We start from the raw sequence: 25,586 nt of genomic DNA on the forward strand, positions 1-25,586 counted from the left end.
GGGCTTGCAGCCCGTCACTGAATCCTCCCAGCACCCAGCCCCTGCTCTGGAGAGGCAACATATTTAGTGGAAAAGCGCCGTGCTTGGAGTCAGAAGGCTCGTTTGGAACGCTACCTCAATAGCCTAACCTTTTATGGTTACATGACCTCCTTTCTCATGGGACCGGGGTGAGGACTGAAGTGAGGAAAAGGCACCTGAGGGTGTCTTGCCCTTGTCAAGTGAGCCTGGAGGAGGCTGCTTAGGTCCTAACCTTCTCCCTCAAACTTCCCTGCCGACCCTGCCCTCTCTGTGTGCCCCCAGGCCGCCTCAGGCCCCCAGCGGACACGCCAGGCCCTCAGCCCCAGCCCATGGACCTGCGGGTGGGCCAGCGGCCCCCGGTGGAGCCCCCGCCAGAGCCGGCGCTGCTGGCCCTGCAGCACCCCCAGCACCTGCACCACCACCTGCTGTTCGCAGCAGGCCTGCCTCAGCGCTCAGCGGAACCCATGAGGGTAAAGTCAGAGCTCCCCGCACACGCGGTGGCCTCGAGCTCCGCCCCCAGCCCCCCTCCCTCCCTCCCGCCTCCCCCAGACCCTCGGCTCAGTCTTCAACTCCTTGCCCCTTCCTGGGCGGCCGGCCCTGCCCACAGCTCCCAATGGACACGCCGGTGCCCCAGTTGCAGGTGGGGCAGCAGGAGCAAGAGCTGCGGCAGCTTCTCAATAAGGACAAGAGCAAGCGAAGTAAGGACCGCACGCCGGCTGGGGTGGTTTTGCAGAGTGTGGGCGGGGCCTCGCAGAAGGGGTGGGGCCACGGGCTTGGCTCTCGCCTGAGCAGCAGGCCAGGGCCCCTGGCCGCTTCTTATTATGGGAGGGGACGGGGCAATGGGCGGAGGATGCGGCAGGGAGGCCACCGTCCATCCACCCCCAACCCATTCGTGACTTCCCACCCCCATAGGTGCCGTAGCTAGCAGTGTGGTCAAGCAGAAGCTGGCAGAGGTGATTCTAAAGAAGCAGCAGGCAGCCCTAGAGAGAACAGTCCATCCCAATAGCCCCAGCATTCCCTACAGGTAACTCGCTCCCTCGTGTCCTCACCTCCTCTTCTCTACGGGTCAGCCTGTGCACGCTCGCTCCTACTCGCCCCCTCTGCCTCCCAGCTGCCCATCACCTGACCCTTACCCCTCGCCTCTAATTATAATGCTGTCCCCAAACCCCTCCCCCACCCGACACCTGCCCCCTTTTCTCCTTGAATTATCTCTCCCCACCCCACCCAAAGCCCTTCGTATTCCCTCACCGAAACCCCGACATACCACGCTGGCTTTCTTCTTCCGTACACGAGTCCCTTTTCTCTTTATGACTTTCCCTAAGCACCAAAAAAAATCCTGATTCCTGGAGCAGGTTCCTCCTGCTGGGACAAAGAGTTCCCAGTGTGACTGGGACCCAAGCAAGCCCTGGGACCCTGGCTCCTAGGCCTAGATCTGAGGCCTGCGTTGGAGGCTGCCTATAGGAAGGGTGGCCCAATGCTGCCACCTGGAGATGGCCCCTGTTCTTGTCCCGCCACACAGTGCCTGGCCCTGTCAGCTGCTGCTGCCTCCCCTAGCAGGCCCCGGGGGCCCCTGCTCAGGAAGAGCCCTTGCAGAGCCTTTGGCTGCCAGGTCTCTGGGCCTCTCCACCCCTCTGAAGCAACCTGTGCCTTCACTCCACAGAACTCTCGAGCCCTTGGAGACGGAAGGAGCTGCTCGCTCTATGCTTAGCAGCTTTCTGCCTCCTGTTCCCAGCCTGCCCAGTGACCCCCCAGAACACTTCCCTCTCCGAAAGACAGGCAAGTGGGACAGGCAGGGGGAGACCCTCTAGGGGAGTTAAGGGGCCAGGGCTTTGGACATGGGTTGGGAGTGTGGAGGGGTGGGAGGGTCTGGCTGGGGAGCAGAAGGTCAGCCCCCAGTGGCTTGCTTTCTCCCTGGCACTGCCTTCTCTCACCTTAACTCAGAGGTGACTGGGAGGAGGGAGGTGTGGGGCCAAGTAACACTGTGCCCCCACAGTCTCTGAGCCCAACCTGAAGCTGCGCTACAAGCCCAAGAAGTCCCTGGAGAGGAGGAAGAATCCACTGCTCAGAAAGGAGAGCGCCCCGCCCAGTCTCCGGCGGCGGCCTGCAGAGACCCTCGGTGGTAAGAGCCAGCAGGGTGAGCAGAGGTGGCTGGTGTTATCCCTTTGGGTCAGGTCCCACCCAGACAGGGCTAGTGTGCATGGTCATACAGGATGTGTCCCACACACTTGCTAGGGGGGTGAGTTGCCAACCCCCGTACTGTTGGCTAAGCTGACGTCTGCCCAGAAGAAGGGTCACCTTCAAAAAAGTGTCCAGAGGCACTGGAGACCAGTGGCTGGCCCTCTTCCTGCCCTTCTGGGAAGAAAGCAGGAAGCAGAGGCCGCCCATTGGGGAAGGGGGACTGGCCCTGCTCTGGCCACGCTTGGCCTCTGACTGTGCTTCCCTCCCCGTCCCAGACTCCTCCCCCAGTAGCAGCAGCACACCAGCATCAGGGTGCAGCTCCCCCAATGACAGCGAGCAAGGCCCCAACCCCGTCCTGGGCTCAGAGGTAAGGCCTTGCCAGGCTGGGCTCTCCAGGGGGCAGGGGGGCCGTTCTGAGGCTCAGCCTTCTTCTCAGCGAGCAGCCCTGACCAAGCTGGGGCCACAGGGTCTGGGCAGCCGGGACCCGAGCCTCCTGGGGGTTCTGGGGAAGGCGTGCCCAGAGGTAGAGGTCTGGGACCGGTGACCCCTGCCCTGCTCCCCATGGCAGGCGCTCTTGGGCCAGCGGCTGCGGCTGCAGGAGACCTCTCTGGCCCCGTTCGCCTTGCCGACAGTGTCCTTGCTGCCCGCAATCACGCTGGGGCTCCCCGCCCCTGCCAGGGTGAGTGGCTGAGGCGCCCTCCCCCACTGCAAGTCCCCAGCTTCTGTTCGCTCCCTTCTCCTACCACCTCACCCTGGCACTTTCACCGCTCTCTCTGGGAGGGATCTTTCCCCCCTGTGACTTCTCCCTTCTTCTCTCCAGGCTGATGCTGACCGCAGGACCCATCCGACACTGGGCCCTCGGGGGCCGGTCCTGGGGAGCCCCCATGCTCCCCTCTTCCTGCCCCACAGCCTGGAGTCTGAGTCTGGGGGCCCCTTGTCCTCTCGACTACAGCCCATTCTCCTCCTCGATCCCTCAGTCTCTCACGCGCCCCTGCTGACTGGTGAGTTCCCAGGCTTCTCCAGGGGAGGGGCTGGTCCCTACATCTTGCTAAGGGCCAAGCCCAGGAAGGGTCCCTTCCTTCCTGCCCCTCTGCAGTCCCCCATCCTGCGTGTCTCCCTGCTGAGTCCCTGCCGCCTACCACCCCAAGCCTTTGCTTCCTTCCCTTCCTCCCTTTGGTTCCCTCCTTATGCCGCACCCCCACCCCATTCTTTCCAGTGCCCGGGCTTGGGCCCCTGCCCTTCCACTTTGCCCAGTCCTTACTGACCACCGAGCGGCTCTCTGGGTCAGGCCTCCACCGGCCACTAAGCCGGACCCGCTCAGAGCCCCTGCCCCCAAGCGCCACCGCCCCCCCACCGCTGGGCCCCCTGCAGCCCCGCCTGGACCGGCTCAAACCTCACGTCCAGCTGATCAAGGTGAGGGCAACTGGGTAGGGGAGGTGATGAGGGGTTGCATAACTGGGCCCCTGGGGGCTGAAAGAAGGGAGGCTTAGGAAGGGTGAGGATCTGGTGGGCCAGAGAGAGGCTATGGCTCCTGAGGGCCAAGAGCTGCCTGGCTGCTAAAGCCCCAGCAAGATGAGCAGCCACCCAGCCCGGCCTACCGTGGCCCACTGCACACCTTGAATCCCAGAATGGCTTCTCAGCGGGCATCTCCCCTCCCCAGAGGCCAGCCAAGCCAAGTGAGAAGCCCCGACTGCGGCAGATCCCCTCAGCTGAGGACCTGGAGACAGATGGTGGGGGAGTGGGGCCGGTGGGGGATGACAGCCTGGAGCACAGGGAGTCAAGCCATGGGCAGCACGAAGCCAGAGGCCCTATTCCTCTCCAGCAGCACCAGCAGGTATGGCAGCGCCGGCTTCCCTGGGAAGGTGCAGTCGGGAGACTCTGGGGTCTGGCACAGACGGAGGGGAGGGAGCCAGGTTACCAGTGTGGGAGACAACTCCGGGACCCACGGTTACCGTATCGGATCCGCACCAAGGTGCAGGCACGCACACCCCTACACACATCCGGGCACAAGCGTGCGCGCGCATGCGTCCTCATACGCCCACGCCCCGGCAGCCCGGAAGCCTCAGGGTGCAGCCGTGTCCTTGTGCAGCAGTGAGGCTGGGCTCTCGTGGGGCCACGCGCATTCCTGCCCTAGTACATCTCCCCTGTGACCCGTTGTACCGTGTCCAGGAAGGCGGCTGGGGCAGGAAATGGGGCGGAGCCAGGGCGTGCTCACAGCGAATGCGTTTGCTAGTGCTGCTGTGACAAGTAGCACAAACTGGGTGCTTTAAACGGTAGTCATTTATTGTCTCACAGATCTGGGGGCCGGAAGTCCAAGATCGAGGTGCCCTCAGGGTTGGTTCCTTCAAGGGCCGTGAGGAAAGGGGCTGCTCCAGGCCTCTCTCCCCGCCTGCAGATGGCCACCTTCTCTCTGAGTCTTCAACCTCGTCTTCCCTCTATGCCTGTCTGTGTACACATTTCCCCTTTTTATAAGGACGGAAGTCATATTGGATTAAGCCTCACCCTGATGAGCTCATTTTAACTTGATTACCTCTGTAAAGACCCCATCCCCAAATCAGGTCATATTCTGAGGTACTGGGCCAGGGGTTAGGACTTTGTAAACAGGAAGTGGGGGGACACAAGTCGGCCCGTGGCACATGGTAGTAGTCCACACACGTGCAATGGCTCACACAGGTCCCTGTGTCCTTGGGAAGTTGGCCCGAGGCCCCTTACCTGGGTTCTGGCTTTGGAGTTCCAAGGCTCCAAGGCATTCTGGTGGAATAGCGTGGTCGTTCTGGGCTGCGGACCTTTGGGGGCATCGGCGGGGGCAGGGGGTTCAGCAGTCAAAGGCCAGAGCCCAGCCAGGAGGCAAGGCTGGAGGCATCCTGGAATCTCTCCCGAAGGGGTCCTGCCTGGAGGTTTCTGAGACCTTGGGCAGAAGCATATGGAGCAGAATCCTGAGACCTGGAATCTGAGGCCCCCTGTGTCCCTCAGGTTTTCCTCTGGGAGCAGCAGCGACTGGCTGGGCGGCTCCCACGGGGAGGAACTGGGGACTCTGTGCTGCTTTCCCTGGCCCAGGGCAGTCACCGGCCCCTGTCCAGGGCTCAGTCATCCCCAGCTGCGCCTGCCTCACTGCCAACCCCAGAGCCTGCCAGCCAGGCCCGTGTCCTGCCCAGCTCAGAGACCTCTGCCAGGACCCTGCCTTTCACCACAGGTGAGGCCTGGATTAGAGTGGGGGCGGGAAAAGGGGCTGGGGGCACACGGGCTCAGGCACGAGTCCGTGTCTGTGTCGTGATGTTGCTCAGGACATTTTTTGAGGCCACAGAGCGCTTTCTGGGTCTTGTTAGGTCCATGTGGCGTCCCATGAAGCAGGTAGAGAGGGTGGTTGTTCTCATCTTACAGATGAGGAGACCTGGGCGCCGGAGACCTAAGGTGACAAGGTTGCCAAATAGCAAGCTGACGGTCAAGCCAGGCCAGGAATCCGGGTCTCCTGGCACCCAGCTCAGATCTTTCAAAAGCAATATTTGTTACGGTTGCTCTGCTTGTAAAAAGAGCTTAAAAGCATTTTAGAAATTTTGTAAACCACGTAAAAACCTAAGAATGAAATAAAAATCACCAGCCAGTATCCCACCACCCCAAAGCAGCCTCTCCTGAAGGCTTCTCTCGTTCAGCCCCATCTTAATCCAGCTGTGTACAAACCCCGTCTACACACGGACTGCGTGCTGTGCCCTGCCTTGTTCTGTGAACGTGTTACGAACACGCTGTGATGCAACTCGCCCGTAAAAATGAGATTTTTGGACTATTTCGTCACAGTATTCTATCTTTATTTTTTTCAAGATTTCTTCCTGGTTGGGCTACTCGTTTTCCCTCACGGGAACGTCCTTGTGCATAAACCTTCGTTCACCCCTGGTGTTGTTTCCCACTCTTAAGGAGTGGCATTCCTGGGCCAAGTGGTGTGAAAGTTTCGCAGATCCTGCTGTCCTGAGGCGTGCTGGACACCCACAGTGTGCAGGACCCTCTAGGCATCCCCGCTGTTCAGGCCGAAGCAGTCACTTCCCCAAAACTGCATCTGTCTTGTCACATGGCTCAGTGTCACTGTAGGCTTCCCCCCTCTCAGTCTGGGGGTTTCTGAGGAATGTTTTTCTCCTCTCGTTCCCCCGTGGCCGCCTATTTGGGTCATGGCATCCAGCCTGAGACCCTGACGTTAGGCCTCCTTTTGTTAGGCTCTGAGCTCCTGAGGTCATGGTGGATGCACTGGGCCAGGGGAGCAGGGACAGTGTGGCAGGAAGGCATCGGCTGTGTGGCAGCAGCATTAGCTGGGGCTGTGTCGTGTGTGCGCGGGGTGCCTGAGGCTGCCTGGGTTAGCGACCGGGGTGGGGGTGTGTCTGGGTGTGAGGGGCCGAGGGGCAGGATGGGGTATGCGTGACGGGGGAGGGCATGTCAGGTTGGCTCCGTGTGTGTGCGTGCGTGTGTGCAGCCAGGGGCGGGGGTGGGGACTCCCTTGGGTCTGGGCCCTGAGCCCTGTTCTTGGCAGGGCTGGTGTATGACTCGGTGATGCTGAAACACCAGTGCTCCTGCGGGGACAACAGCAGGCACCCGGAGCACGCGGGCCGTATCCAGAGCATCTGGTCCCGGCTGCAGGAGCGGGGGCTCCGGAGCCAGTGTGAGGTGAGCGGGCAGGGAGGGGGCTGCGGAACCGGAGGAGGTGGGAGTGCTGGAAAGGAAGGGAAGGGAAGGGGGGCCCTGGAGCCAGTGGGAGGTGAGGGGCCAAGCGGGTGGCGGTGATGGCAGGGAGGGGGTGAGCAGGGCCTTAGGAGCTCTGCGGGCCCTTCCCCAGTGTCTCCGGGGCCGGAAGGCCTCCCTGGAGGAGCTGCAGTCAGTGCACTCCGAGCGGCACGTGCTTCTCTATGGCACCAACCCGCTCAGCCGCCTCAAACTGGACAACGGGAAGCTGGCAGGTAGGGGCCTCATGGTGCCTGGGGTCTCTGGGGCCTCCACTGGCTCACCCGGCCCACTCATCCCCTGTGCTCTCTTGCCCCACCCCTGCCCGGCCTGTGCCCCCAGCATCCTGGGCATCCCCAGGCTGCCCTAGTCCCTCCGCTGCCCACTGCCCTCTTGCCCTGCGTACCTGGCCCCAGCCCTCTGCGGGCTCTCTGTGCTCCCAGCCGGGCCAGAGCCGAGAGGATTCAGCTCACACACACTGGGCCTCTCCCTACAGGGCTCCTGGCACAGCGGATGTTTGTGATGCTGCCCTGTGGTGGGGTAGGGGTAAGTGTGCCCGGGGGTTCTTGAGCGGCCGTTGCCACGGGCTCTTGGAGCTCCTCCCTTCTGTTCTCCCAGGCCCAGCCCCTACCTGCTTGTTCTTGTGGTTCTACCAGACCCGTTGGGCCAGGGGCTCTCCCATAATGCTCCTCTGCCGGCTAGAAGCTCCTTGTGGACAGGTGTGTCCTCCACCTATCAGTGTCTCCTGAGTGGGGAGCCCTGTGCCTTGCACTGAGACGGTGTGTGGTAAATGTTGAGTGAGGTTCAAAGAGCAGGGGATCGCCTCCCTTCGTAAGACCCTGGTGGTGGTCGGGATTGTCCCTTCCACGCTGGCCTCCAGGAGGTCAGGCTCCACGGCCTGGGGCTGTGGGGGTGCCTCCGGTGTCCTTGGTGACCCAGGCAATTCTCTCCCACTGCCCACCTTCCCCTCCTCCCAGCTCGCCCAGCTTCAGGGGCTCTCTGCCTCCTCTGGTGGTGTCCCAGCCAGGAGTGTGCAGGCACGGGATGGAGGCCTAGTTCTGGAGGGAAGTGGGAGCCGTAGCTGGGGGGCTGTTTGGGAGCCAGTCAGCGCCCTGTTCACAACTTCCCATTTCTTGCCACTTTCTGATTTTTCCAACTGTTGTTGCTTCTGTTTTCTCCTCCCTCCTCTCCCTCTCTGTCTGTCTCTCTCTCTCTCTTTCTCCAGCCTCTTGCGACTCTCTCTGCCTTCCTCGCCTCTCTTGGTCCGCCTCGCCCTCCCCATCTCCCCATCATGCCCCCCGGCCCCTCCCTAGCCTTGAGGCCCAGGGACTGGGTTTGGGGGGCCTCCCAGCCTGGGCTAGGGGCCCTGAGTGGAAGACAGTGGTGCAGACGGCCCCTCGAGCTCCGACCGTCCCGCAGGGCCTGAGCAGAGTCAGCTGGGGCTTAAAACCCCCTCCCGGTCCAAACCCCAAGTCCCGCCCAGGTAACGCCATGCCCCCTCCTCTGACTGGGGAGGCAGGCGCGATGCTGCCGGCAGAGTGCTGGCCAGATACGGGCTGGTGATATGGACTGAAGCTGGGAAGGAGAAGTCATGCTGGGATTGGGGGACACAGGAGGCCTTGCCTTTGGGTGGTGGGGCACTGGGGAGGCAGCGCTGTCTGCCCAGCTCCCTGCCCCTGGGGTCCTGGCCGTGGGGTGGGCACCGCCCAAGTGGGCCCCGGCTCCTGTGGGGGGCCTCTGGTGACGCAGGCCCTGGCTCTGGCCCCCACAGGTGGATACCGATACCATCTGGAATGAGCTGCACTCTTCCAATGCGGCCCGCTGGGCAGCCGGCAGCGTCACTGACCTTGCCTTCAAAGTCGCTTCCCGTGAGCTAAAGGTAGGAGGTTTGAGCTGAAGGTGGGTGAGCCACAGGGGACGCTGCAGGGACAGCCAGACCCGGAGCCCAGACCTCTTGTTCCTCTGGGACGTCCCCACAAGGTTTTGGAAGGGAAATTGAGTGCTTGGGAGACTAAGCTGAGATTTGAACCTTAGGGTCATGTTGTTTGGTGGGGAGTCAAGCCACTGTGACCCTAGACCTCTGTCTCGAAGAGACACGGGATTATAATCGTTCAGGATCATTCAACACACAGACCCACGGGGTGACCCCTGGCGAGTTGCAGAGCACGTCTGGACCTTTGTCCATTGGCAAATTCGTTCTTGGCAATACCGAGGGTTTTTTTATAGGCCGGTTGGTGCCTGTGCTTGTTTGCTCTGGGCTGGGCACCTCACGGGGGCCTGTGCTGAGGCCCACGCACGCCCCTGTCTATGAGCTCGGAGCCCAACGTGGCCTCGTGTTCATTTCTTCTCCTTGGAGGAGCGTTGGCAGTTAAGGGCTCAGCCCTGGGTTGTAAATTTTGGCCTTGCCCTCCGCAAGCAGGCAGCTTCACACAAGTTATTTAACCGGCCTGAGCTTCAGATTTGTCCTCCTCTGTGAACTGGAGATAATCATGTTTATCTCGTGGAGATGTTGTAAGGATTAGATAACATTTACACTCATAGAGACGTTGGGATGAAACCTGGTGTTTGTAGAGTGCTTGGCACGGTGCCAGGCAGTAGATTTTGCCCAACAAATAGTAACTGTTGTTATAAAGTGATAACAGCCCGAATACACCAAGGTTGGTGGGTTGGGGGGGGGGGGGGCGGTTTGTTTTCACGTCCAGCCTAAAAGCAGAGGATGCCTGGCTCGGAGGCCCAGCACCGGGGCATCTCAGATCCAGCCTGGCTGTGGTCAGATTTGCGGACAGCTGTTGTCCTGTGACCCCTACTCGAGGGATGAGCCTCGGGTTGGGGGCAGCTTCACGGAGATGCGGCTCCGGGTGCTGACCCTTTGGTTGACGAGCATTCTTTCTGTTTCCAGAATGGTTTTGCTGTGGTTCGGCCCCCAGGACACCATGCGGACCATTCCACAGCCATGTAAGGCCGGGGGGAGGCCTTGCTGGGGGCGATGAGGTTGGGGGGGGGGCATTCCCCCTCCGTCCCCCGAGCCTTCTAGGGCTAGGCCAGGCCAGGGGCCGGCAGAGGAAGGAGGCTGGAGAGGTGGAGGTACAAGGGGGAAATAGGCTGGCAACGCCTCTCTCTCCTCCTCCCAGGGGCTTCTGCTTCTTCAACTCCGTGGCCATTGCCTGCCGGCAGCTTCAACAACAGGGCAAGGCCGGCAAGATCCTCATCATGGACTGGGTAGGTCCCTGTTCCTAGCCCCTTCAGATCCGTGAGCCCTGTGGAAAGAGCCCTGAGCCTGGCAGCAGAGGATATGGCTTCCTGTCCTTGTTCTGCATCAGCCTCCTGAGCCTCACTTTCCTTCTGTGTAAAATGTGGGTGAAGATGACACCACATCAAGGGGTGGGAGGCCCAGGGGCGATGGTGTGGGGGGAAGGCCCTCAGCCGTGACATCCTCCCACTGTGGCAAGAGACATTTGAGTGCTCTTTGGCCTCTACTGGCTTCTTTCTGCAGATCTGATAATTTCTGCACTTCCGGTACAGTGGTAATAATGGCAATAACAATGACCGGTAACATCAACATGCTCCTAATCACGTCTAGACGCTGCAGTTTTACCTGTGACGTGTTCGTTTGATCCCAGCTATAGCCCAGTTTCAGATGAGGAGCATGAGCCCAGAGAGGCTCAGTAACTTGCACATAGCCACACATGTAGTAAGTTCTGAGACTGGGATTTGAACTCCGGCTGCTGAGCCCTGGAGTACATGCATCCGTGCTAAACCACTCTGCCCGAACACCCGTGCATGGGACATTCCTCTGCAGAAGGTGACAGTGGAGGAACTTTCCACACTTGTGCCCGCGCACGGTCCTGTGAGTTACCAAGCGTCAGGCCACGGCTCTCCCTGGGAGGGGCAGCGCTGGGGTCCATGTACCTGCTCCTCTGTAACTCAGTTTGGGTTCTCATCACTCCATCTCCTTGGATCAGACACGGTAGTGGAGGTTGCAGACACACGTAATCCTGGATTCCTCCCACTTCTGCCACACATTTGTCGCTCTTCCTGGCTGGCTGGTCCTTGGCACGTCTCCTCCCCTTCATGGTCTCATGGTATATCCACCTCCGTCCAGGGCTGTGTACACACCTGTGCACACATGGAGAGAGGCTGAGGCACAGAGAGAGCCAGTGGACTGCTTAGGACCACTTAACAGTGTAGCTCCAGGAACCCCAGGCTCCTCCCTGCCAGTCTAGGGTCCTGACCCTCAGAAGACGGACTCTGAGATCCCTTCTAACCTCCCCCGGTCTTCCACCTGTGTGTTTTCAGGCCTTCCCTAATCCATTGTCCATCTCCCTGCACAGGATGTTCACCATGGCAATGGCACCCAGCAAACCTTCTACCAGGACCCCAGTGTGCTCTACATCTCCCTGCATCGCCATGATGATGGCAACTTCTTCCCCGGCAGTGGGGCCGTGGATGAGGTAACCACATGCCCCCTCCTGGCCCCGTTGACGCTTCTTCATGGCCCTGACTGTGCCTCTGTCACAACTAGCTGTGCGATCCTGGGCAGGTTGCTTAGCCTCTCTGATCCTCCGTTTCTCCACCTGGAAGTGAAGAGGCCAGATGAACTGGTCTTGTAGCACTGGCACCCTGGGATTTCTCTCCGGGGACTCTGCTCCCCTCCTGTCTCTCTTGCTTCCTGTTTTCCAGGTGGGAGCTGGCAGCGGTGAGGGCTTCAATGTCAACGTGGCCTGGGCAGGAGGTCTAGACCCCCCTATGGGGGATCCTGAGTACCTGGCTGCCTTCAGGTGAGTGCTCTGGGGGAACAGGGGAGTTATGCCCAGCAAGGCCACCCTTTCCTGCCCCTTTCCCAGCAGTACCAGGCTGGAGGTGATCTGTTGGTTTGGCAGCCCATCCTCATCCAATTACTGGACATTTTAAACCAGTCCCAGGGTGGGCCTTCCAGACTGAGACAAATGCAAGGAAAGGCAGTGTTTATGCCGGTCTCTAGGAGCCTCCAGCCCCCATGGGAAGACAGGAAACTCAGAATGAAAAAGCCAAGGGTGCTTTATAAAGTCACATGTTACCAAGAGCCAAGGTTGAACTGAATGCTGAGAAACAGGCAGGGTGGAGGGAGCACAGCTGCCACATTCAGTCAAAGAAAGCTGCCTGGAGGAGGTGGGCTTTGCACAGGAGAGAAGTAATTTATACTGTGGAGAAAGAGACAAAGTAGATGATGTCCATATTGGGGAAGTTGCTTTAGAAAAGGCAGTCTAGAAAAGAGGCTTTGGGCTCTGTTTAGGAACCCTTATGTGGTTCACTCCGGGGTCCCCATTCTGCATTTGAGAAAAGGGAACCCTGGAAGTAGGTTTCAAATACTTTTCTGGAAATACTCTCCATGAGAGCTGGACTGGGGTTCCTGGTATCTGTGTGCCCTGAGCCCAGGGCCTTGAAAGACATCCAAATGGACCTCAGACTTGGGTAAGGGTGGAGGGAGGCAGCTGTGGGGGGCCGGCAGGGGCAGAGGATGAGAGAGTGGATCTGGGTGGCCCAGGACGTCAAGAGAGTCAGCTCTCAAGTGACAAGTCGTCAAGTGTGGTCAACTCAGGCCAAAGTGGGTGGTAGCCAAGTTCTAGGTTTCTAGTCCCAGAGGCTTAGGGACCTGCCCCCACCATGGCCCCGCCCACCACACCCCGCAGACATACACAGGCTCACTCCTCTTTCCTTCCCTTTCTGTCCCATCCTTGACTCCTTCTGCCTCTTGCCAGTCAAGACCTCTAGGTGGCTGAGTCCTTAGGCTGTGTAGGGGACATGGGTGGCCAGCCAGGTCAAGGCGGTCACAGGGATCCATTTATCCTGCCGTTATTGGGCCTCTAGGAGTCCTAAGAACAGGATGCACACAGTAAAACTGTGTGCCTGTGCCCCCGGCAGCCCTGCACAGAGTGATGAGCCCCCACATCTGGCACCCTTCACAGGATGGTTGTGATGCCCATTGCCCGAGAGTTCTCTCCGGACCTGGTTCTGGTGTCAGCTGGTTTTGATGCTGCCGAGGGTCACCCAGCCCCGCTGGGTGGCTACCATGTTTCAGCTAAATGTAAGGAGGGCCCCCAGCCCAGGGGGAGGGGCAGGGAATGGGGCCAGGCTGGGAGCGGAGGCACTGCCCAGGCTGGGTTGGCAGTTTTTTTTTTGTGGGGGGGGGGGTAGATGGGAAGGAGCAGTACTCTCAGAACAGCCCGCTCAGCCTGCTGGGCCCCAGGGCCTGGGGGACAGAGAAGATGGTGAAGCTTAGTGGATAAGATAGGCCGGAGTCGATGCCCCGGGTTCCAGTCCTGGCCTTGCCACTTACTAGCTGTGGGCCTTATGCAAGTCCAGTCCCTTAGGCTCTGCAAGCCGTGACTGAAGCTTACGGGTAGGTTTTGCATGGGAGTCCATGGGAAGGCCCTTGAAGTAGAGGTGTATGCATCTGGTGATCATTTATAAAAAAGGAAGCAAGCAGGGCAATCACAGAGGTAGAGAGAGTCTGTCTCCCCTCCAGCCGCACCTCTCCTCTTCCTCCCCACCCAATCTTTTAGGTTTTGGGTACATGACCCAGCAGCTGATGAGCTTGGCGGGAGGTGCAGTGGTGCTGGCCTTGGAAGGTGGCCATGACCTCACAGCCATCTGTGATGCTTCTGAGGCCTGTGTGGCTGCTCTTCTGGGAAACAAGGTGAGTTGTCTGCTCCCGTCTGTGCATTTATAGGGCAGGGAGCCCGGCTCCCCCAGGACTGCCCCAAAGGGTAGGCAGATGGAGTGCTTCCTGGAGGGCTTGCAGATAGGGTGGGGGCGGCAGGCCTGGAATGAGGGGGACAGAGTGGGTGCCCCTTCCCCAGGTCAAGTCTAGGACCAGTGTTTCCAACGGTAGGCAGAGTCAGGAGCACATGAATATTTGTGCCTGGAAAGCCAGGGCCCTTGGGGTAGGAGAGCTGGGCCTGTGGGTCCCTGAGAGACTGGTGGCTGATATACTGTTTTCTTCTGTAGGTGGATCCTCTCTCAGAAGAAGGCTGGAAGCAGAAGCCCAACCTCAACGCCATCCGCTCTTTGGAAGCCGTGATCCAGGTGCACAGTGAGTATAGAGAGAGGATGCTCCTGCCCTCAGACTTGGGAGAAGCTCAGGGGCCAGTTGCCCTCAGTAACCTGGGCCCCCTGGCTTCCAGTACCAGCCAGGTGAGGGTCTCTGCTGCAGTGTTGGAATGAGCTTCCTATAAATCACCCCAATAGTAATGGTGGGACTGCCTCCCTCCCCATGAATGGATACTCTTGGAGCCCTCCAGATGGATCCAGTGAGGACTACCATGAGTCAGGGAACCCCTACCTCCTCCAGGCAGGACTGTCCTCCAATCTCCAGCTACAGCCCTAGGCCAAGGCCGGGCCAGTAGCAACGGTTAGGCCTTTTGACAAAAGCGCTGCTTCCTGCCTTGACCCTCAATCCTGGCCACAGGGTCTTGGGAGCGCTGCCTGCTCTGGGGGCTGGTTTTGGAATAACCTCACATTTGGAAAGCACTTAAAATTTTCACCTTCAACTTAGCATCTATGGAGCACTTTATATAAAGACCCATGTTCAATGCTAGGGATACAAAAGTGAATGAAATAGATTTCCCCACATCCAGGGCCAGTAGGGTGAGTATACATAACAGTGAAGATCCCACTGGTACTTTGCATGGGTACTTCACACACTGGGCCAAGCTCTGGGCTGGGCGTGTCCCATAGACATTATTTCTTACAACAGTCGGCAGGATGGTCATGTCCGTGGCCTAGCGGGGGCAGTGGAAGCCCGGGGTGGGTAAGTGACTTGCCGACAGCCACACAGAGCAGCCGTGGTGGTGGTCAGCTCTCTGTGCTCTGTCCTTCCCACCTACCACGCTGTCCTGTCCTATGTGCTGGGCTGAGCATTGCTAGGGACAGCACATGAGTGAGATCCCGTGTTCCAGGAGGCTGGAGCTCGAGATCTGTGAGATGACTCTGATGCAGACCCCATCTAGGAGAAACTGAGCCCTCCTGGTGCTCTTAGGAACCCTATACCTTTGGGAATGGGTCACAGGTGGCCTTTCACCCAAAGAGGTGGGAGAATGGCTTGGGCACCTGCTGGAGCCCCCTCATAGCCACGATGAATCTGCTCTGCTCACCCTGTCAGGGCTGCGGGGGGCCGAGTAGGGGAACGTGTTCTGTTGAAGGCAGAGGCCATGTGAGAGCGCTGACCCGAAACAGGACATGCCCACTGCTGTCGGGCCCTTGGCCTGAGGGGTCCAGCCTCGATATCAGTCTAGGATGCATGGTGTGGCAGGGTGGAGGGGCTCGCTTCCCCAGCCCTTTCCGACTCCGCTTCTTGTCCCAGGTAAATACTGGGGCTGCATGCAGCGCCTGGCCTCCTGTCCAGACTCCTGGGTGCCCAGGGTGCCAGGGGCTGACACAGAAGAAGTGGAGGCAGTGACCGCACTGGCATCCCTCTCCGTGGGAATCCTGGCTGAAGAGCGGTAATGCCCGACCCCTGGCCGACAGGCTCTCCACCCCTCGGACTCTTCCAACTTGAGGATCCCCGATCCTGGCACGGCCGCCCCAGCCTTCTCAGGCTTCCTGGGAGGCTAGGCTGAGGCCCTTCCTGCAGCCCTTGGCCCTCCGGCATCTCAATCCTTGTCTCTCCCCCAGGCCCTCACAACAGCTGGTGGAGGAGGAAGAACCTATGAATCTCTAAGGCTTAGAACGGATCTGCCTGCCCACCCTGCCCTTCGGACCTGGTTCTCTTCTAACCTCTGGCCATAGTACCCATTCCCGGAGTCTTCAGAGAGCCTTTGGGCAGGTAGTTGGGGCCAGAGAACGGCCCCTTGACAGTCACCCCAAGGAGCCTGAGAAGGGCCCTGGGTCTAGGATAGGGACCAGAGAGGACCCCGAGAAGAGGCAGGCTGGGCAGTCGGCCAGCCCTTGGTAGGGCTCTCTCAAGAACAGAGTCTACCCCTTTGGGGTGCAGGCCCCTGGCTGGGCCCCCCTTCCTCAGGACTGCACAGAGGAGGACTGGCTCAGTCAGGCTCACTGATAACCACTATTCTTGGCTCTGTAGACCCTGGGCTTTGCACACAGCCCCAGGCTCCACACAGAAATGTGAACTTGGCCTCAACCAGGGTGGCCCTTCCGAGGCTCTGAGGGCTAGGCCAGAGCGGGGGAGAAGGGGATGGGTAGGAGGAGGCAGGGGGTCCCCTATACCTGAGTGCAGGGGGAATCCCTCTCGCCTGCTTCTTCAGATGACTCTGGAAGCTTCCTCCCCCCTCCCCCCGCCACTGGGCAGGGAGACAAAGCTCCTTCCAAGAGAGCAGTCCTTGGCAGGCCTCCCATCTGGTCCCTGCCCCTGCCAGAGGTCACCCTATGTCCGCCATCTCAGTGCCCTGGTGGAGCAGACAGGTGCTCTTGGAGTTCTGTGCTTCCTGAGCCAATGGTGCCAAACTCTTCATCTCCCCTCAGTAGCACAGCATGACCACCAGGGACCCCTTGGTCACTGCCCTCCTCCATGAGACTTCTCTCTTTCTGGGGTCTCCCTCACCCAGCTCTGACTCCTGCCCTCCATAGGACCAGCTCGGCTGAGGGGAAAGGGGGTGGGAGAGTGGATGCGAGACATGGGGGAGGGGAGGCTGCCCTGGCCAAGTCTTCAAGGCTTCTGGGGTCCAGGCCTGGGGCCAAGAAGGAAAGTATTTGTGTGCTAGAGAGAGTGAGTGTGTGTGTGTGTGTGTGTGCGTGCGTGTGTGTGCACGTGCGCGTATGTGTGTGTCTTCCCGAGGACCACCACCCCCTGTGTATGTATGCATGTTTTTGTAAAAAAGAAAAAAAAAGAAAAGAAAAAAATGGAAAAAAAACTGAATAAATGTTTTATTTGCTTTAAAGGTGCCTGTGGAAGGGCCTCCTGGGGGTGAGGGGGGCACAGCGAGCATATTATGGCTGCACGGCACAGTGTGCGTCTCATTTGGTGTGGCAGAGGGACCAGGGTCGGGCTGCGGGCCGGCACGCCCTCCAGCTCCTTGCCCTTCTGTGACAGCTCCCTTGCAGGAAAAATCCATGCTGAACGCACCCTAGCGGCCCCCACCTGCCCATGGTGGGGTAATAAAGAGGCAGCGGCTTTGGTCTGGGTCCGTACACACAAGGCCCACCGGGAGTGTGGGGTACAGATACACAGACCCAGCTCACTAACACATCCGCAGAGAGTGGCGAATCAGACCTACCTGGGTTCAAGTCCCAGCTGGGGGCTCAGGTAAGTCATGTCACCTCCTGGGGCCTCTGGTTATCAGTTAAAGGCTCCAGAAATAGACGCTGTTTATGGTCCCTTCCTGCTCGAATGTACCATCCCTTCTTAACATACACCGAGCTTGGAAGAGACCATGCATGAGGCAACAGGCTGGGACAAGCTCATCCAGTCACCAGAGGGAAAGGTGCCAGGCTGCCGACGCCCATCGTTCTATAGTTCTGAGCCAGCCAGCTTCCTCCAGGCAGCAGGAGTAGCAGCCGCATCACCTCAGACCTGGCCCCGAGCCCTCAGCCTGGGAGAATATGAAGGGAAGCAGGTTCACCCCCTTCCTGTCTGTCCTGGCCTCTGGGGGGACAAGGCACTACCTCCCACTGGTGGCGCTGAAGCCGTGCCTCTGGGCATCCTCGCTCCTGCTGGGATGGGCTGAGAGCCAAGCCGCTGGGCTCCCCCATGCCAAGAGGGGCCAGAGGGAGAGGGCCTCCAGCCCCTGAGACACAGATCTCCCCTCTACCCTCCAGGGCACAACTTGAGCTAAGGAGACCGTTTAACTAGAGACCCTCCACCACCGCCCCTCCTGCCTACCGCTCCCACGGCACCTCCCCCACTCCCCAAAAGAAAGATTCCCACCCCACAAGGAACCACCAGAGGCTATCTGATACAAATGGCTGCTGTATTTCTGCTAAAGTGACGGTGACACAGATAAGGCAAAGAGCTGAAGGGCAGGACACATCAGGGGGGGAAAGGGTAGACCGTGCAACATGGCAGCCTAACATAAAAAAGATCTATGTAACAGTAGCTCCTTCCCTCCCGAGTTAGGTGAGCCCTTGTGCCAGTGTATAGGCAGAAAAGCAGATGTTGTCCTTCAGAAAGGAGATTAAAAAAGACAAAAGCTCTAGGTGAAGGGCAGTGGGCGGGGGCAGGGTTGGTGGGGTGTCTCGTGGCTAGGGATAATGCATGTGAGAAGGGATGGAAATGTAGGGCTGGAGGTGCCCGGGCACGGAGCTGAGGGGTTCCTTCCAGCCCGCACCATGCTGCCCCCTTCCCCAAAGCCCTTCTGGGGGCAGGGCACCTTTCCCAGACACTTAGTCTGGCCTCATTAAGGGAATCCTGCTTGGGGAGGGCGGTATGTGTAAAAGAGAGGGCTTGGGTATGGCGAATATGACTGGTTCTAGCACACTCATGGGAGACCGGCTCTGGGGCGATGAGAGACACTAAACTCTCAGGTCCCCAGGCCTTGGGAAAAGAGAGTCAAGTATTGTCATCCCTGGGATTGAGGAGTTAAGCTACCTGACTCTCAAGGACAACAGGATGGGGTGTTGGGGCTGGGGCCTGAGAGGCCTCTACTAGAGATCCCTTACTTGGCCTGACCTCCCAGGTTCCCAGCCTGGCCTGAGGGAGAGTGCCCCCAGGCATAGGTCGCGGCTCACTGCCCTACCCCTTGACTCATTGCCCTGGCCCTCCTTGCGAAGATTCCTCACTGAGCGCTAAGAAAATAGATCCATTTGAAAAGGTCTAAAGCTGCCCTCCAGCCAGGCTGAGGAGGAGCAACTTGGCAGGAAGGACCCCTTTCCGCTGCACCCAGATCTCCCCCACAACGGGAGCAGGACAGCTTCCGGGGAGACCGCAGTCCTCTTGCTGTGTATCTTCTGCCACAGAGCTAGGGTTTCCAGGGGGGTGTGGCAGGCCTGTCTGGTGTCTCAGAGGCTGAGTCCAGGTCCTGAGGACCTCCGGGGTCCAGAAACCTCACCCCTCGGGTCAGAAGTCGCTGAGGATGCTGATGTCGGCGAAGTCAGCCCGGTAGCGGTGGGCATAAAGGCTGAGCAGGAAGGCCCACTTGAAGGAGATGAAGCTCCAGACGCAGGAGAGGTAGTAGCTGTTGGGGTCTGTGAGGCCTGCAGGGGACAGGAACCCAACCGCGACTTGAGAGGGCCTTGCCCTGGACCCCAGCCACCATGCCGCCAGCCCGGGGCCACCCCTCCCCACAAACTCCAGTAGAGATGGAGTGTGATACCTGTTTTAAAGTATTCAGGGTTTGCAGGCAGGAGGCAGTGGGGATGAGGGAAGGTCAGGACTGGCCAAACACAGGTCTGTGTCCTGTACTGGGCCTTCCTGCATTTACCCTGCGCCGCTTCCAACCTGCTTGAGCATTAGACTCCTTAGGGGCAGGAAGGGCCTTTGCCTGCTTGCTGGTCGCAGCCACCAGGGGGCGCTCCCATCCCAGAGCTGGGCGGAAGGACTGACCCGTTCTGCTAATAACACCCGTCACTGCGGACCTCCAGCGCGCACACCCCCGCTCAACGCTTCGCACGCAGTTCACTGAACCCTGCCACCCCTAGGGGTGGGTACTCATTCCCCTCCTTAATTAACACTGAGAAGACCCAGGCACCGGGAGGTTAAGTGATCTGCCCGAGTCCCTTGGACACAAGCTTTGGAACCAGGACCAGAATCCCGGGTCTGCTCCTAAGCCCCCACCCTCCCTCCCAGTGGCCCTCCCATGACCCGCCCTCACTCTGGTGTTGGGTGACAGCCAGCACCAGGAAGGTGCAGAGGGTGGCGATAGAGACTGCCGAGAAGAGGACGCCCACGAAGAAGAAGCCACGCAGCCCTTTGAGCCAGGTCCTCCAGTAATCCTGCATGTACATCACGTGCGTCACCAGCACCCACAGCGCCAGCACACCTGCGGGGGACAGACTCGTCAGCCCAGGGAGGGATACACCGTTCCTCGCCCCGCCCCCCCCCCCAGGCCTTCAGCCCGGGGACCCCGGGGACCCCAGGGCCCTTTCTGTCCCAGAGGCCAGAGCTGTTTACATAATACTACTAAGATAATGTTGGCCTTTCACTGCCTCATGACTGCGGAGTGGAGTGTTCTGGAGGCTCCAAGGCCCCTGGCCAGGACTTGAATGCAAAAGCAGATTAAGAGAATCTAGGTGCCTTCTGTTAAGCCAGATGTTGAAGTGATGTGCAAAAATAGGGAACCATGCCATTCTTCTCCCTAATTTTTTTGTTTTGAAAAACACGAATATTTCTTACACAAAAATGTTATTTGTGGTGACGCAAGGTTATTTTTAATATTGCTTCAAAGTGCTTGAAAATGTTCTGGGTCTTAATTTCTAGTATGGTGCGTATGGATAGACAGAACCCACGTACACAAAATTTCCTCGGGGCTTCCCTACTTTTCAAGGGTGTGAAGAGGTCCTGACATCAGCAGGTTTGGGAATCAATGCAGTCCAGCCTGTTTTCTGAGGACCTGTGACTCCCTACCCTGAGGGCCACTGAGGGGGTAAGTGGCCCTCTCACCCTGATGCTCCTGCTCTACCTGGCCCTCAGAGGCCAAAACCCAGACACCTCGAGGCCTGTGGCTGACCTCTTGGCCCTTTCGCAACTCCCTGGACTGGTCTTGCAGAGTGAGGAAGCCCGGCAGGGAGACCCCCCAATGCCACCCAGCACCCAAGTGGCCTTCTTGCTCTTGGCTAGACCCGACCTCACTCCCTCTAGTTTGCTGAGAGGGCAGGCCAGACACCCCAGCCTTTCCTGGGCCTGCCCTCAGGGCAAACTAAGATGCCAGCTGCCACTCAGCCACTACAATGAGTGCCCTCTGTGCCGGGCCGTGCCTGCCGGTGCAGCCCCATGAGTGGAACAAATACCAATGCCATTGGCAAGGGTCTGGAGCAGGGCCATGGGGTCCCAGCAAGGAAGGAATGAGGAACGCGGCAGAGCCAGCTGTAAGCTCTCTACCTGGGTGTGGGCTACACGGGCTGCTGGATCCTAGGAGTCAGGAGACCTTTCAAAAAGACAGTCACACACACTACATGCAGAATAGCATATGTGCATAGGAAGGGTGGGCATCTGGTTGGGGAAAGTGGTTATCTTGGGCAAGGGAGAGAAGGAAGGGAAGTTGACAGGAGATTGGGGGTGGGAGAGTGCTTCAACTGAATCAGTGGTATTTTCTTAGGCCGGGTGTTAAGTAGAAGGGAGTTCATTAAATCATCTATCCTTTTTTACATGCCCAAGATTTTTCATGTATATATATTTTTAAGTTAGGAGGGAAAAAGAGGCTGGCAGGGGGGAGCATCATCACAGAACTATGCTCTGGTTATCAGCTCAGAAGCTGTCACAATTCAGGCAGCCTGGCAAGGGACAGCAAACCACGAGACTGGAAGCCAGGAAGCCTGGGGCCTGGCACCGCTGTGCTGCTCATGACCTCTCAGAGCCTTGTGTTTCCACATCTAGAAATGGGTGAACCCAGAGGTCCTGCCAGCGCGGAAACTCAGCGACCCCAGGCTTCCAGCCTAGAGAGGGCTCAGCCCTGCCAGCCCCGCCCCCAGCCTCCCCTCCCACCCTGTCTGACCTGCACTCTCCCAGCTCCGCTCCTCCCCACCCCAACCTTCTGCAGGGGTCTGGGGCCTGGACCATGGGCGCCTCCAGCCCTGAGATCAGGGCGAGCGGGAACAAGCGTCTATCCATCCCCGCCTAGACAGCAAGCTGGAGCAGGCCAGAGGTGGCTCATGACTTCGGCTTACATCTTATGCGATCTGGAGCAGGGCATCTGGCCACCCTTCCCAGAAGCATCTCCCAGACCTCTCACAGGCATCCTAAGTTCATCTGGGGATGCCACTGGGTTCTAAAGGGCCCTAGGAAGAAGGCATATTGTCACTGAGCGCATCCAAGAAACAGTCTAATGGGCTTCTGCATGGGGCCGCTCTGCTTACCCTCTTCCTCAGTCCTCCATGGAGGGGCCTGAGTAGAGAAGCTCTAAGATCTGTTAGCACTCAAGGATTCTGGAGCCGGCTCAGGAGAAAAATAAGGAGGTCAGAGTTATTCCTCTGTGACTCAGCAATTTCTGGGTTAGGAAATGCTGAAATAGGGGACTGTGGAAATGCCGTCTCTTAGTCCACTGGCCATGCTGCAGCAGGGCCCCCAGAACTCCCCCTCCCCCATGTACCAAAAAGTGCTAGGAAAAGGAAGATGGTCATTTTGGGTGTTCCACGTACTCGTTCTTTGTTAATAAGCAGGCACAATACCCACTTCTCACTTCCCCTGCACACAGGCCTTGACTCCAGATAAACACAAGCCACTTCTGGAAGCAGGCCCCCACCACTGCCCTTGGAACAGGGGCCTCTCCCAAGGTGGTCAGGAGCCTCCACTGGTCCCCTCCCACACCTCAGGCAGGAAGCAATTGTCCCCCAGGTCTGCTCTCTTCCCCAGGATGCTCTGGATTCCAGGAAGCCTGGTCTGTCCAATTCAGGGCAGAATGGACAGTTGCCCCTGCCTGCATGCCCACGCCAGACCTCACCCCTCACTCCTTACCCCACCTGCTTCAATGAGTGGAGCCCCTGCTCCACTTGGGGCTCACGGCTAACAGGATAAGGGCAAGGAAGGAGCAGAGGTGGTCAGTGAGAGTATCACCAGTGGCTGGGTTGGTGAGGAGCCAGGAGGAGGCCAGGGGAGCCCACAGAGAAATTCAGGCGACTGGGAGCGCAGGCCAAGGCTCCGCTCTGTTCTTGCACCCCTGCCTTCCACCCCTGCCCTAGGGGAAAGCGAGGCCCCGGGCCCCAGTGCTCCTCTCCCTCTCAGCTCATGTGGGCCATTTAGATTCCTTGAGCAACTTTTCTGTTCTTTTTATCTTTCCTCGGTCTACCAGACCTGGGACAAGAGTCTGTGTTTCCCCGGGATTCCCACAGCAAAACCATTTCCTCCGCAAATGCCTTTCCTCCAAGCCGCTTCTTCCCAGACACCCATCAAGGTGGACAAGGGTGGGTCTCCACCCATGCAGGGGAGAAGGAGCGTGCTGGGGCTGCCCTCTGGTGACTCAGCAGTTTCTGCGCTGGAAAATGCCAAGTCAGAAGTGGGGTGCTCACAAGTCAGTAAATCTGCTGATGCTTCACCCCCAAAAGAGGAAGGAGGCTGGCTGCAGTCTGTCAGAACCCACTCAGGGTGGAGAGGGCAGGGGAGGGGGGCCATGACCTGGCGACCCCTCCCCCCACCCGCTGCACCACCACCCGGCAGCCTGGCTCTTCTGTTGCCACCTCCTGCTCGGCTGGAAGGCCAGACTGTCGGGGAGGCGCCGGCACCCTGCTCCAGCTGCTGGCTGGCCTAGCACCTCTCCCGGCAGGCCACACCACAGCCGGCCTGCCTCAGAGGCCAAGGGAAGCCTTCCCAGAGGGAGAGAGGGCAGAATTTGGGTCAGAGGGAAACCCCACACTCCCTGGAGCCCAAGCCACAGGACCTTTTCCACAGCCTTCCAAGAGGCAGCTGCGAAATGAACACTGCAGAGACAGAGAGAAAGAGAGTGCTACACTAGCATTTCCAACCTGGAGGGGGGCCTCCAAGATCACCTCTTTCAGTGATACCTCCTCCCACAGGGGGAAGCTGAGGCCCAGGAGGCATCAATGCGCCCAAGTTCCCAAGTTCGCATGGCTAGGCGGGGCTCAGCCCCCCTGGGCCAGACTCTAACACACTAGCTCTGACCCCCTTCCTCCTCAGCCCCAAGCAGCCCCTTCATCTCAGGTCTCAGTGCAGCCACAGGGCCTGGCCTGAAGACACCCCTTCCCAACGGGAAAGAAAGCAGCAGGGCCAACAGGAACAACACAAAACTTCACGAAGAGAACCTTCGGGAACAAAGTAGCGGGGGGACAGGGGGCGCAGAGGGGGAGCCAGGGGTCTGTAGATAACTGAGCAATGATGGGCTGGCTGCCTCCAGGGAGGACAGAAACCCACAGATGGGGGGGGGGCATCTAGGTAGGCATGAGAGCATCCCAGCCAGGGTACACTGTGCCCTGCCTTGGTGCCCCCCAAAGGGCTCCGTTTGGCATTGCTTAGGCTGTGGTTATGTATGCTCTTTTAAGGCAGAAATCCCACCTCCCCTTCCTTCTCTACCAGGGATGGCACTCAGTAAGCTTGGTGGCAATGAGTAAATACAGTTACTTTCAGTACATTTAGGACTCTTTGGGGCAGAGGATTTTAAGAACGGAATCAGGTCACCACATGTAAAAGTAATATCCTTATGTGCATTCTTTCACAAAGTTCTTTTCCCACACATATTATTTCACGTAGCTGTGTAACCCTGGGCCAGCTATTTATTTAAGCTTCAGTTTAAGCCTTATCTGTAAAATGGGCACAATAATAATGCCTACATAGGATTAATGTAAAGATTAAATAAGATGATAGAAACAGGTTGCTCTACACAGTGCCTGACACACAGAAAGTATTAGAAAGCAATGCTGGCAAGTAGAAATAACATGTTTTGTCTTCACACCAATTGTACGACACAGAGAGGTTAGTTGCGTGCCCAAAGGTGCACAGCGAAGACAGCGCACTGGTGAGGACCCTGCCTCCACCAGCACCCTGACGTTCTCACTCTAGCTCTCGCCTCCCCTCTCCTCTTTAAAGCACAGAAAAGGCAGCCAGCGCGGGGTTCAGCAGACCTTGCCAGAGGAGCCACAGCCAAGGGGCGGCAAAGACACGCCGACGTGCTGGGAAGAAAATGTCCAGTTTCCATCAGATCCCTAGCGCGGTCCCCCACCCCCACCCTCCGGGTCTCCGCTGAGGGCTCTATTTGGGGGTGGGGTCCGCACTGGCTGGAGGAGAGGGGCTTCCCCAGGAACCCCCAGACCTCCTTTCCACTTACTCCTCCTCTGCCTCACCCGGCCGCCTGGCAAGGGGCGCTTGAGGAGCGGAGATCCCCCGGCACAGGCGTGTGTGTGTGGCTGGGGGGCCGCCTGGAAGGTGGCGGGGGAAGCCGGCGCTCGGGGAGGACGCTGTCACCCGGCAGCCCAGCCGGCGGCGCGGCAGGTTCGTGCAAACGGCGGAGGCGGGCCGAGGCGGGCAGGGGCGGGCTGGGGCGGGCTGGGGCGGGCATCGGCTCCCGCCGGCGCCCGAGCCCGCGCGGGGCCTGCGCTGCCCACGGACGGTTTTGGGTAAACAGCTCCCCGCCCCCGCCCCGGTCCCCGGGGCAGCGCGGCCCGCCGGGAGCCTCCGGGAGCAGCTGACAGCGCCTCCCGCAGCCGCGCGCCCGCAGCCGGGACCCGGAGCCCCCCTTCCCCCCCGCCGCCGCCGCCGCGCGCCCCGGGGTACCTGCGAGCCCCCCCATGGCCGCGGTCCCCGGCTGTCTGTACACCACGGTCCAGACGAGGAAGATGGAGAAGCCGGCCGCGGAGCTGAGGCCGGAGTACGCGGCGCGGAGACCGAGCTGCAGGCGGGACGGGGCCATGGGGGCCGCGGTCGCCGGGCGGGGAGGGCGAGCGCCGCGACAGTCACAGGTGCAGGGCCGGGGCCGGGGCGGCGAGCGGCGCGAGCCGGGAGCCGGGAGCCGCCGGCCGCCCCGCGCTCCGCCCCCGGCCCGCCCCCCGCGCCGCCGGCACAGCGCCCTCCCCGGCCGGAGGCCGCCCGCGCCCGGAACCTCACCGCGCGGGGCCGGAGCTCCGCCAAGCGAGGCCGTTGGGCCTCCGGGCTGGTT

The 25,586-nt window shown here is 59.5% G+C and overlaps 2 protein-coding genes across 12 annotated transcripts in view; one reads left to right on the forward strand and one right to left on the reverse strand.

Moving 5' to 3' along the window:
* The window catches only part of HDAC7 (histone deacetylase 7), a 36,725-nt gene extending 19,953 nt beyond the window's left edge, over positions 1-16,772 (forward strand). For 7 of the 11 annotated variants that reach the window (XM_058743010.1, XM_058743012.1, XM_058743014.1 and 4 more), the window contains 24 exons: positions 301-488; positions 626-716; positions 931-1,042; positions 1,679-1,794; positions 2,012-2,137; positions 2,472-2,563; positions 2,765-2,875; positions 3,017-3,197; positions 3,413-3,609; positions 3,824-4,030; positions 5,170-5,389; positions 6,710-6,843; positions 7,013-7,133; positions 7,394-7,443; positions 8,669-8,776; positions 9,797-9,852; positions 10,029-10,116; positions 11,229-11,348; positions 11,578-11,675; positions 12,843-12,961; positions 13,440-13,573; positions 13,885-13,969; positions 15,239-15,377; positions 15,550-16,772. In XM_058743010.1, the coding sequence (XP_058598993.1) occupies positions 301-488; positions 626-716; positions 931-1,042; positions 1,679-1,794; positions 2,012-2,137; positions 2,472-2,563; positions 2,765-2,875; positions 3,017-3,197; positions 3,413-3,609; positions 3,824-4,030; positions 5,170-5,389; positions 6,710-6,843; positions 7,013-7,133; positions 7,394-7,443; positions 8,669-8,776; positions 9,797-9,852; positions 10,029-10,116; positions 11,229-11,348; positions 11,578-11,675; positions 12,843-12,961; positions 13,440-13,573; positions 13,885-13,969; positions 15,239-15,377; positions 15,550-15,595 (2,939 nt within the window). In that variant the 3' untranslated portion in view covers positions 15,596-16,772. The remainder of the gene's footprint in view (positions 1-300; positions 489-625; positions 717-930; positions 1,043-1,678; positions 1,795-2,011; positions 2,138-2,471; positions 2,564-2,764; positions 2,876-3,016; positions 3,198-3,412; positions 3,610-3,823; positions 4,031-5,169; positions 5,390-6,709; positions 6,844-7,012; positions 7,134-7,393; positions 7,444-8,668; positions 8,777-9,796; positions 9,853-10,028; positions 10,117-11,228; positions 11,349-11,577; positions 11,676-12,842; positions 12,962-13,439; positions 13,574-13,884; positions 13,970-15,238; positions 15,378-15,549) is intronic. The other 4 variants (XM_058743006.1, XM_058743005.1, XM_058743007.1 and 1 more) reach the window with 4 other exon arrangements.
* Positions 16,773-17,782: 1,010 nt separating this feature from the next.
* On the reverse strand, positions 17,783-25,468 carry SLC48A1 (solute carrier family 48 member 1). Its single transcript, XM_058743016.1, has 3 exons — positions 25,205-25,468; positions 19,641-19,808; positions 17,783-19,023 (listed from the first exon to the last, which is right to left on the reverse strand). Exons 1-3 carry the CDS (start codon positions 25,338-25,340, stop codon positions 18,887-18,889), a joined length of 441 nt encoding a protein of 146 aa, XP_058598999.1. The 5' UTR covers positions 25,341-25,468; the 3' UTR covers positions 17,783-18,886.
* Between the last annotated feature and the right edge of the window lie 118 nt (positions 25,469-25,586).

Source organism: Neofelis nebulosa, chromosome 8, assembly GCF_028018385.1.
Source record: "Neofelis nebulosa isolate mNeoNeb1 chromosome 8, mNeoNeb1.pri, whole genome shotgun sequence".
Classification (NCBI taxonomy): Eukaryota; Metazoa; Chordata; class Mammalia; order Carnivora; family Felidae; genus Neofelis; species Neofelis nebulosa.